Genomic DNA, 12,306 nt, shown 5'->3' on the forward strand with positions numbered 1-12,306 from the left:
GTCTTTTGTAATGACAGAAAAAATTTCATACTTTTACCCTCAGGATAGATAGGTGCTGTGTGAATGAAAATACACACATGAACACTTACCCGGTCAGACACGCACAGTTACATTCCGCACAGAAAAGCAAGTCTGTTCTAAACATACATAGAAATCATCTGAGGTATGATATGTGTGGTTTATTACTTCAAAATATTCTGATAACACATTGCAACCAAAAGAAGAGATGGATTCAGTCACATTCCAATGTCAAATCAATCTAGTTTTGAATGAGAGGACATTAAAACAGAGACAGTAACATGCTGTTAGACACGTCTGGTGTTTCTTCAGTAGCAGGGTATTGCACGCAACTCATCTATACACTAAATACCATTTAAATAGTATCATTATTATTCTGTACTTTTCAATGGTTGTTTACCCTCGGAATTCAGAGCATAATAGGAACTCAGACAATGGCGAATGTGCAGACTTGGCATTCCACAGAAAGAATGGCACCACAGTAAGATATGACTGTATACCGAGACAAAGTCTGCGGCCCAAATGGTACCCTATTCCGTTTCCATTTCCATTTTTTGTCATTTAGCAGACACTCTTATCCAGAGTGACTTACAGGAGCAATTAGGGTTAAGTGCTTTGCTCAAGGGCACATCGACAGATTTTTCACCTAGTCGGCTCGGAGATTCGAACCAGCGACCTTTGATTACTGGCCTATTCCCTTTATAGTGCTCTACTAGTGCACTTTAAAGGGAACAGGGTACCATTTGGGATGCATACCAAGACTCCGAAACCACTTACGGGGGGGGATACTAGAAGTGTTATTACTCATCCAGGGAGGTTGCAGGGACAGACGGGTCACAATGGCCTGACTTACAGGTACAGACACTCTGACGGATGTGCTCTATTCAGTGAGTCACAGACAGAGGGTGGACTGGTCACTGACTCACCCTGGAACACGCAATCCTCCCATCTCCTCAAGGCTCCTGGGGCAAAACGTTTTCAGTGTTGCAGATAGAACTGCCCTGACTCTCTATTCCACATTTGACACAATACATTTCGATCAGCAATTTGGTGCTGATGGATCTCTGGTTAGATTTCCACCTTAATCTCTGTTTCCACACAAAGTTAGGTCCAAAAACGTCTGATGATGAAGTGAGTATTATTTGTGCTGTTCTAATCTTAATATGTGCTTTATCAAGACAACAGTAAAACTATTGGTGTGTTCAGGATCAGTTACAATGCAATTGTGCAACAATTTGAAACGGGTGATTATCAGTTCAAAATGTTGCATAATACAATTATTGCATGAAACATCGCAGTCTTGAACATACCCTAATTGTCATTGTACAGTATTCTATTGGAATGTTTAAATCTCCTCCGCATGCAACAAACCCAAAGTGCCTTTGGAGTAGTTACCTTATGAGGGTAGGTAGAAGCTATCTTGAACCACTGACACAGGGTCAGATATGTTAACTTCCCCCTAATGGTTATAGTTCGGAGCAGGTCAAGGCAATCTAATCCTAGATCTGGGAATAAGGACATGTTCTACCTCATGGTCTCATCACAGGGAGAGGAGAGTGTTGTAAATAAACTACAGAGACAAGGACATGTTCCCCCACACACCCATACTGTATATGCATAGTGGAAACCAGGAGTCAGATCAGATCATACAATGGCACGTGCTTGTTCATTATGTTACATATATGTCATAATGTACAGTGGTATTAGTAGTAGTTGTAGTAGTAGTAGTAGTGCTTGGTCTTGGCTGGATGCTTTGGAGGGAAGGGTATGGCCATGTGTATGTAAGGCATGACTGGTTGTGCACTTAACCAGGTAGAGGACCATGAACCCCAGTGTAGGATCAGGGTGGCTCAGTGGTTAGGGTTCAAAGGAAGTGGGGTGATGTCATCAGCCTTTTATTGCGGGATAGCGCATGGACATTTAGTACTCTCAACCACTGTCCTTCTCTTTCTTTTGTTCTCTTCCACTTTTTCTCCCCTCTCTGCCACCTTTCTCTGTTTCCCTCTGTCTTTCCAACTGCCTCTCTCCTTCTCTTTCTCTCTCCCTCCCTCTCATGTGTTGTGCTTGCACATGCTGGACCTCAGCAACAGTGTACACTCCTGGGGGACCTCTGGGTTGTCAATCATGCGTTGCCATAGCCGCTGTTCCTCTCCGTACGAGTCCATCCAGTCCACCTCGTTCCCATAGCTCTGGCCTGTAGGGAGACAATAGATAATCACTATCTGTTGTATACACTCCATATCCCTACAGCGTTATGCTGACTGAATATGCTACAAATCACCATAAACTTCTGAGAGGAGAAAAGAAGAGAAAAGACATACAGACCTGTCCCTCCGTTGAGTCGGACTCCCCCCATGAAGACGTTGCTGGCCAGAGCCTCCTTATCCCAGACGGTGAGCTCCAGACACACGTTGTTCAAGTCTCCAGCCTGCAGGCCACAGTAAGTAAAGGTGTGGTTCCACTGAGGGTTGACAGTGCGACGCACCACCGCCGTCTTGTGCTTGGTGGACTTACTGTAGTCAGGGAGCAGGTACCTGAACAGATGCAGAGACAGGAAACAAGAAATACAAAACTGTCAGAGGAATAGGAAGAAGGTAGATAGTAGGTCCTAGGAATGTAGGCTGATTGAAAGAAATTGGTCTCTACATGAAACTAAATGGGTGCACCCGTCTCACCCTTTCACAAAGGGGTCCGAGGTGCTTCCAGACTTGACAGCGGTCAGGTTCTTGGCCTCCTTGACCAGCAGCTCCACCATGCCTCCTTTGGGCAGCTTGATGCTGGTCTTCTTTCCTTTCAGAAAGCCTTTCTTCACTGAGAGGAGGAGAGGACAAAAGGGTTCCGTTTATCAACATCTTTAATCAATTAGTTGAATCAGGTGTGTTAGTGCTGGGCTGGGGGCAGGTAAAACAGAGGGGGTAATTGTGGAGTACCTTGGACTTGGTCCAGGGGTAGCATGAGGTTCTTCTCTGCAGGGATGTACTTCAGAACGACAGTCAGCTCCCCTTTATACTGCGTGGAGTCCATACTACTGTCCAGCTGCACATAGAACAAACATACTGTACTTACAGCATTTACCACTTACACACATACAGTACATACAGTATAAATCCACACATATACGCTATTGTCCATCTGCACACAGGATACCTTAGGCTGCAGAGAGTACCACTCCTCCATGTTGGTGTCAAACTCCCAGGAGTCAAAGGTCAGCTCCACCTCCCCAAGGAAGCTGTTGTGACCGAAGCGGTCGTGGTGCCACACAGACAGCTGCAGTGTCCGCGTCTCCAACTGGGAGTGGCTGATCACATACTACACAGCACAGGCGAGAGAGACGGATGGAGAGTAGGACTAAGTACCAAAACACATTTCCTGTCGATGCTCATACAGGAATAAAACATGCACACCAGGGCCTTGATGAAGGCTATTGAAGGCTACGAAGGCTGAAACACTAGGTATTGTGGTGCAGGTTAATGAAAACACATGGGAGGAGCATATAGTGTGCAAGCTTCATTTCTTTAAATATGAACACCTGCTGACTGACTACTATTGACACACACACTCTTTCTTCAGGCAACTTGATACACATTCTCATGATCACAAAAACAAACTCATTACATATTACTGTCTCCCAAGCTATACACCTTTTCATACGTGCACACAAACACTCCCTTACCCTGAGGTTCTCATTGAACACAGGGTTGATTGTGTTGGTCTTGATGCTGGTCTTCCTCTTGCTCTGGCGAGACTTGTCTGGGAGAAGGTAAGCCTTCACATAACTGCCAATGGAAGACACAGTCATTCAGCCACACTCCAGAGGAGGACATGTATCCATATGATCACCCCAGGGCTTCACTAAGGTTTTTCTATCATACCATGACTGTCACAGTCATTGTGGATCATGATGAGTTCACACTTCAGTCATAGATTGGTTCTAGTTGAGCTGACGGTCAGGGACTGTGCTGTTAGAGATGTGTTCTTTTTTAAGTGTGAATATGTGATAATTTAGTGTGTGTGTGTGTTTGTGTAATTTCTTTAAACTGTAGGCACAGTAAGCATACACTCTTAGAAAACAGGATTCCAAAAGGGTTCTGTGGCTGTCCCCATAGGAGAACCCTTTTTGGTACCATGTAGAACTCTATTCCCAAAAGGGTTCTACTAATGTTATGATGAGTTTCTAGGGTATCAAGTGATTACGAATGTAAGGATGTACTTAGACACTTTTGATGGGGAGTTTATATAATATATTTAATATGGTACCATGGTTAGTTATAACAGACATAGCCCTGCCTCTGCCATCTTCCTAACTCCAGAACAAAGATCCACTCTCTCTATATACACTCTGTTACAAGTCTCTCCACGAACATCCGGTAACCCTCCATGGGCACTCCCATTCTTTGATGTTATTACCCTTTACCCCTGTCTCTATATCCTGTCCATCAATTATTCTAAGATCAACATCAGTAATCTACTCTGACATAAGGAATGCAGACTCCGTGGCACCAAACCACTTATCTACTAACTCTCCCCTGGTCCACACAATACTATGACATGACATCATTACAACTAAGAACCAAAAGGGTTCTACCTGGAACCAAAAGGGGTTCTTTAAAGGATTCTCCTGTGGGGACAGCCGAAGAACCCTTTTTGGTGCTAGATAGCAACTTTTTTGTTCTTAGAGTGTTGGTTCTTCAGTGTGTACGTGTGTGCCCTTACGCGTCTGTGCGTTGCTTCCTTTCATCCCCAGTGGCCAGGTTGCGACACTCTTTCACCAGGACATTGAGCGCGCCTGTCTTATAGCTGTAGCTGATGTTCAACAGCAGCTCCCCGCTCACATTGGCGTTGCCATAGTCACCGGTCTCACTGTACATACTCATCATACTGTTCAGACTACTCTGTGAGGAGAAGAGAGGGGGAAGAGGAGGGGAGAGGGGGCGAGAGAAGGGTAGAGAGGTTAGATAGAATAGAGAGGAGAGGGAAAAGAGAGAGGAGATGGGTAGTCAGAGAGCAAGTGAGGGGTAGGAGACAGCAAAACAATTAAAAGAGTGTAATAGAGGAGGGGGGAGATGGGAGAGGAAAATAACAGAATGGAGGACAAAGAAGTAGAGGATCGGGGTAGAGAATCAGAACAGATGAGGGAGAGAGAAGAGGACAGCCAGAGCAGGGGGACATTTAAAAAAGAAGTGGAGGGAAAAGGAGGAGAGGACAGGAAGAGAGTAAGACAGATGGAGGCCTGGATAGCCTTTAGTCTTTCTGAAGGTAAAAATGCAGAATGGACAGATTGAGTCATTTGATGTGAGATGGGTCTGGCTGGCGAATGTAAAATCCTAAAGATGATCTAATTTATGTCATAGAATGAGCCAGTATGATGAATGACCAATTTAGGCAGTCAGTGGCAGCGATTGGAGCAGAGCGGCACTGCTTGGTGGAAATATATTCACAATAAGTGGGGCACACACATGCAAGCATGCACACACAAGGAGGCAAGGACTCACAGTCTCTGCGTCCGAGTCGCCAGGGACACTGAGGTAGCCCCATTTTCTCTCTGAGCCAGGAGTAGAAGACTAGCAGCCAGAGGAAGAATAGACCAGAGCCAGCAGGGGGAGGAGGAGACAGAGAAGTAGGGAGAAAGGAGGGAGAGAGGAGGGAAGAGAGGTGATACTTGTGAAAGTGTAAAGAGGACAGAGACAAGAGGAAAGACCCAAAGTACAAGAGCAGAAACCCCAGACACCCCATCACCAGACGCTGTGACACAAAACAGAATCTAGCAGGGTTGCCATGGTGATTATCAGATGAAGTAGGAGCTGATTAGATCTCCTCCGGGGTAAATATGAATAAACAGGGACGGACAAAGCAGGCTGACAGCACCAGTAAATATCAAAGGCAACTACACACAGGTGCTTGGACCAAAGCAACAGGTCTGGGTAGAGCAATGGGTGCTCAGTTGGTAGAGCATGGCGCTTGCAACGCCAGGGTTGTGGGTTCGATTCTCACGGGGGGCCAGTATGAAAAGATGTATGCACTCACTAACTGTAAGTCGTTCTGGATAAGAGCGTCTGCTAAATGACTAAAATGTAAATGTGTTTTAGTGGATAAAATGAGGAGCAACCTTTCTGGGCTTCAGTTATGATGAATATTACTCATAGTGTACATGAACATTATAGGAATAATTGTTGCTGTAGATATCTATTTTGTGTGTATACTCCTGAGTGGCGCAGTGGTCTAAGGCACTGCATCGCAGTGCTAACTGTGCCACTAGAGATCCTGGTTCGAATCCAGGCTCTGTCGCAGCCGGCCGCGACCGTGAGACTCAAGGGCGGCGCACAATTGGCCCAGCGTCGTCCAGGGTAGGGGAGGGAATGGCCGGCAGGGATGTAGCTCAGTTGATAGAGCATGGCGTTTGCAACGCCAGGGTGGGGGGCCAGTATAAAAAAATATATATATGTATTCACTAACTGTAAGTTGCTCTGGATAAGAGTGTCTGCTAAATGACTAAAATGTAATGTAAATGTGTGTGTGTTTCCCTCATCCACCCATATCCATCCCTAACACAGCAATCATTAAACATTGTGTTCTATTCATATATTATTTTCGAGCAGGGAGATTCACAGAAGCCAGTCACTATTCATCTGAATAATCTCCGTAATCATGGGCCTCCACCTCTGCTGTTATTGGGAGCAGATCCCACGGTCAGAATTAATGTTGTTAGTCATGTCTGGGGTGAAATCATAAATGTCAGACAGGCAGGGGATGTGTTTGTCTCTTGTTAACATAGCAATGTCTCAGAATAACACTGAGGGGGGTTCAGTGGCATAAATACGTAGATAAGCCAGCAATGACAGTACATAGCAAATTGGCCAGTGTTACCTACCGTTGATTTTTCAGTATTAAATTAACACTCATTGGTGTAAAAGAACCCCAGTGTGTTAAATGTAACACTCTCAGTGTTGATCTAACACTGAAGAATTTGCTGTGTATGTTCTTATACTGTAAGTACTGTATATTAAGCCAGTATGTTTAAAAAATCTACCAATCGTGCCCTTTATTATCCCAGTGGCAAAATGTGTTGTGAGAAAATAAATTCAAATGTTGTGAACCCAGGTTCTACGAGTGCATAGCATACATACATATGCTATACATACTGTAATACAGTATTTAACAAAAAACCTGCGAGTTTAGACTAATGGACCTGGCTCCTAGCAAGTGCTGTATCTACAGTGGGGAGAACAAGTATTTGACACACTGCCGATTTTGCAGGTTTTCCTACTTACAAAGCATGTAGAGGTCTGTAATGTCTATCATAGGTACACTTCAACTGTGAGAGACGGAATCTAAAACAAAAATCCAGAAAATCACATTGTATGATTTTTAAGTAATTAATTTGCATTTTATTGCATGACATAAGTATTTGATCACCTACCAACCAGTAAGAATTCCGGCTCTCACAGACCTGTTAGTTTTTCTTTAAGAAGCCCTCCTGTTCTCCACTCATTACCTGTATTAACTGCACCTGTTTGAACTCGTTACCTGTATAAAAGACACCTGTCCACACACTCAATCAAACAGACTCCAACCTCTCCACAATGGCCAAGACCAGAGAGCTGTGTAAGGACACCAGGGATAAAATTGTAGACCTGCACAAGGCTGGGATGGGCTACAGGACAATAGGCAAGCAGCTTGGTGAGAAGGCAACAACTGTTGGCGCAATTATTAGAAAATGGAAGAAGTTCAAGATGACGGTCAATCACCCTCGGTCTGGGGCTCCATGCAAGATCTCACCTCGTGGGGCATCAATGATCATGAGGAAGGTGAGGGATCAGCCCAGAACTACACGGCAGGACCTGGTCAATGACCTGAAGAGAGCTGGGACCACAGTCTCAAAGAAAACCATTAGTAACACACTACGCCGTCATGGATTAAAAATCCTGCAGCGCACGCAAGGTCCCCCCTGCTCAAGCCAGCGCATGTCCAGGCCCGTCTGAAGTTTGCCAATGACCATCTGGATGATCCAGAAGAGGAATGGGAGAAGGTCATGTGGTCTGATGAGACAAAAATAGAGCTTTTTGGTCTAAACTCCACTCGCCGTGTTTGGAGGAAGAAGAAGGATGAGTACAACCCCAAGAACACCATCCCAACCGTGAAGCATGGAGGTGGAAACATAATTCTTTGGGTATGCTTTTCTGCAAAGGGGACAGGACGACTGCACCGTATTGAGGGGAGGATGGATGGGGCCATGTATCGCGAGATCTTGGCCAACAACCTCCTTCCCTTAGTAAGAGCATTGAAGATGGGTCATGGCTGGGTCTTCCAGCATGACAACGACCCGAAACACACAGCCAGGGCAACTAAGGAGTGGCTCCGTAAGAAGCATCTCAAGGTCCTGGAGTGGCCTAGCCAGTCTCCAGACCTGAACCCAATAGAAAATCTTTGGAGGGAGCTGAAAGTCCGTATTGCCCAGCGACAGCCACGAAACCTGAAGGATCTGGAGAAGGTCTGTATGGAGGAGTGGGCCAAAATCCCTGCTGCAGTGTGTGCAAACCTGGTCAAGACCTACAGGAAACGTATGATCTCTGTAATTGCAAACAAAGGTTTCTGTACCAAATATTAAGTTCTGCTTTTCTGATGTATCAAATACTTATGTCATGCAATAAAATGCAAATTAATTACTTAAAAATCATACAATGTGATTTTCTGGATTTTTGTTTTAGATTCCGTCTCTCACAGTTGAAGTGTACCTATGATAAAAATTACAGACCTCTACATGCTTTGTAAGTAGGAAAACCTGCAAAATCGGCAGTGTATCAAATACTTGTTCTCCCCACTGTATATGTGAGCTCTGCTGTGAGCTGTGTTTGTGACACTGCCCTGCTGTTCCTCAGCCCTGGGGCCACTGGCCCTGTTGACACAGTTCACACTCATCCCTCTTTATGGACTCTTTCTCTGTGTGTGTGTGTGTGTGTGTGTGGATGTGTGTGCCAGTCTGTCTGCGTGTATGTCACTCTGTCTGTCTGTGTGCCAGAGTATGACAGAGTAATTGTTTTGAGCATTGTGTGTTAGCGATACCACGGGGTATTACCGTGGACATAGCGCTGCTCACGCGTCGGCTGGTGGCCTTGCTGTGTGCCGACATCAGAGCATCGATGTCCTCGTCTTTCTCATCATTATTAAACTCCTGTGGAACACAGAAACCATCAGAGGAGACATCAGCCCATTCAATCTCTATGTAGATTCTCAGTAAGGAGGCCATACAGTGTCAACATATCATATCAGTCTGTTCCCTGTGGCAACTTTAAATTCAATCAGACAGGTCAGGACATAGTGGGTTAATAAGATGACCCACTCATCACACATACTGTCTTTGAGCTCTTTGCGAGTCTGTGTGTGCGCGTGCGTGTGTGCCTGTGCATGTGTGTGCCCATGCATGTGTGTGAGTGTGTGTACTCACACGTGTAGACAGATCAGACTGCTTATTCAAATGCACACTTACAGTAAATACGGAGGAGTAGTGACTCTAAGCCAGTGGTTAAGATCTACACCTGCTTCACCACACAGCCTTCAGCCCTGCTACCGAGCAGGTTTTGATGTGAGCCTACACTCACTAATTAACTCCTAACTGGGCTCCTTATTGAAGCTCATATCTCATTCATACAGTTGTGTTAATCAGACAGACCAGTGTTAAATTACCACGCTGTTACACTTCGTCAGTGTTAGGGAATTAACACTTTCAGTGTTATGCGATAACACCTCATATAGTATTTTAACACTAGGAAGTGTGTATAGTTTGCACCAATGGTGTTATTGCATAACACTGAAAGTGTTAATTCCCTAACACTGACAAAGTGTAACAGCGTCAGCACTAAGCACAGTGTTAATTTAACACTCAAACGTGTGGACCCGTTAAGACACTGGCCCAGTGTTACATTTAACACTGTCAGAGTTGATTTAACACTGGAACATTTGCTGTGTAGCATAAGATTAATCAATCAATCAATGTACATGCAAAAACACAGATAGTAAAAACAATGCAAAAAAATCTAACTGCAGTAGAGCATGCTGGGAAATATGATAGAGTAAAAACTGACACAATTCAACTCTCACACTAAACACTTGTTATTAAAGTGGAACTGACAGCATTTTAACTACTTTGCAGATATGAAACAAACAGACAGACATAATATCAGTCAAAAATATCAAATTCCCAGTTTATGGCACAAAACCAACTTTATAAGAGATTTTAAAAATAGGTCCTATTTGACTCAACATTCCATGACGTACACTAAGGCATTGTTGGCAGAATAGACTGCAGTTCAGTGCATGATTAATATAATTCACCAATACATGTCTTGGTAGTCCAAAAAATATTGCTACCAGGTTGTAAATCACAGCTGGCCTGGTACATTGTTTGCTGCCTCCATTCGGGATGCACTGTTTCAGTTTCAATGACTCAATATTTTGGACATAAACGGACGAATGTAACTAAGGCTGGGAATGTCAATACAATCAAACTAGCAAGGGCAATGATCACAAGTCAATCATAACGTGGCTAATAGGCTAGCATATCTATTTATGTATCAAGCTAAAAACATGGAGCCTAACATTAGCTAGATAGCTAGCTAGCTGCTAGGAGGATGTCATGTCATTAGAGGAGTGGGTGAGCGACTGAATATTTCCCCTCATATTGTTTTTCGGTGGCTATACACAGCTCGAGATGCAGGTGTCATTTGGTTAGCTAGCAAGAACTTGAACAACTTTTGTCCAGTTAGCATATCTCTTGCGTTCGCAAATTCACTCTGCTAGTGCAGAATAACTGATTAATTGAGGAACACGCAACACCCGCTGTATATGACCGGTTTCAGTAAATGTAGACAAAAAATGTTTTTGTTAATCACGAACGCTCTAGATAACATGTAACAGCCTAACCAGCTCTGCTAGCGCGACTCTAAAATGGTCAGTGAGGTGTTCTCTCATTTGTGTCTGGTAGTACACTACATGGCTAAAAGTATGTGGATACTTGCTCGTCAAACATTTCATACCAAAATCATGGGCATTAATATGGAGATGGTCCCCCTTTTGCTGATATAACAGGCTTTCCACTAGGTGTTGGAACATTACCTCGCCTGAGGTAGAGTATCTCATGATAAGCTGTAGACCACACTATCTACCAAGATAGTTTTCATCTATATTCTTCATAGCTGTCTATTTACCACCACAAACCGATGCTGGCACTAAGACCGCACTCAATGAGCTGTATACGGCCATAAGCAAAAAGGAAAATGATCATCCAGAGGCGGCGCTCCTAGTGGCCGGGGACTTTAATGCAGGGAAACTTAAATCCGTTTTACCTAATTTCTACCAGCATGTTAAATGTGCAACCAGAGCGGAAAAAACTCTAGACCACCTTTACTCCACACACAGAGACGCGTAAAAAGCGCTCCCTCGCCCTCCATTTGGCAAATCTGACCACAATTCTATCCTCCTGATACCTGCTTACAAGCACAAACTAAAGCAGGAAGCACCAGTGACTTGGTCAATAAAAAAGTGGTCAGATGATGCAGATGCTAAGCTACAGGACTGTTTTGCTAGCACAGACTGGAATATGTTCTGGGATTCTTCCGATGGCATTGAGGAGTACACCACATCAGTCACTGGCTTCATCAATAAGTGCATCGATGATGTCGTTGCCACAGTGACTGTACGTACATACCCCAACCAGAAGCCATGGATTACAGGCAACATCCGCACTGAGCTAAATGGTAGAGCTGCCACTTTCAAGGAGCGGGACTCTAACCCGGAAGCTTTGCCCTCCCACGAACCATCAAACAGGCAAAGCGTCAATACAGGACTAAGATCGAATCGTACTACACCGGATCTGACGCTCGTTGGCAGTGTGGCAGGGCTTGCAAACTATTACAGACTACAAAGGGAAGCACAGCCTCGAGCTGCCCAGTGGCACGAGCCTACCAGACAAGCTAAGTTACTTCTATGCTCGCTTCGAGGCAAGTAACGCTGAAACATGCATGAGAGCATCAGCTGTTCCGGACCACTGTGTGATCACGCTCTCCATAGCCGATGTGAGTAAGACCTTTAAACAGGTGAACATTCAAAAGGCCGCAGGGCTAGGCAGATTACCTGGACGTGTACTCCGAGCATGCGCTGACCAACTGGCAAGTGTCTTCACTGACATTTTCAACCTCTCCCTGTCTGTCTGTAATACCAACATGTTTCAAGCAGACCACCATAGTCCCTGTGCCCAAGAATACAAAGGTAACCTGCCTAAATGACTAGCGACCC

At 44.6% G+C, this 12,306-nt stretch overlaps 1 protein-coding gene across 1 annotated transcript in view; it reads right to left on the minus strand.

Annotated features, from left to right (window-relative positions):
• Positions 1-701: 701 nt before the first annotated feature.
• Positions 702-12,306, minus strand: part of LOC121571615 (synaptotagmin-like protein 5) — a 92,270-nt gene continuing 80,665 nt past the window's right edge. Inside the window, exons 9-17 of the mRNA XM_041883177.1 lie at positions 9,092-9,187; positions 5,511-5,579; positions 4,732-4,910; positions 3,692-3,794; positions 3,166-3,327; positions 2,949-3,054; positions 2,694-2,829; positions 2,344-2,552; positions 702-2,212 (exon numbers count right to left, since the gene is read on the minus strand). Coding sequence (XP_041739111.1) covers positions 2,070-2,212; positions 2,344-2,552; positions 2,694-2,829; positions 2,949-3,054; positions 3,166-3,327; positions 3,692-3,794; positions 4,732-4,910; positions 5,511-5,579; positions 9,092-9,187 — 1,203 coding nt within the window. The 3' untranslated portion in view covers positions 702-2,069. The remainder of the gene's footprint in view (positions 2,213-2,343; positions 2,553-2,693; positions 2,830-2,948; positions 3,055-3,165; positions 3,328-3,691; positions 3,795-4,731; positions 4,911-5,510; positions 5,580-9,091; positions 9,188-12,306) is intronic.

This window comes from Coregonus clupeaformis, chromosome 40, assembly GCF_020615455.1.
Source record: "Coregonus clupeaformis isolate EN_2021a chromosome 40, ASM2061545v1, whole genome shotgun sequence".
In the NCBI taxonomy this organism is placed as follows: Eukaryota; Metazoa; Chordata; class Actinopteri; order Salmoniformes; family Salmonidae; genus Coregonus; species Coregonus clupeaformis.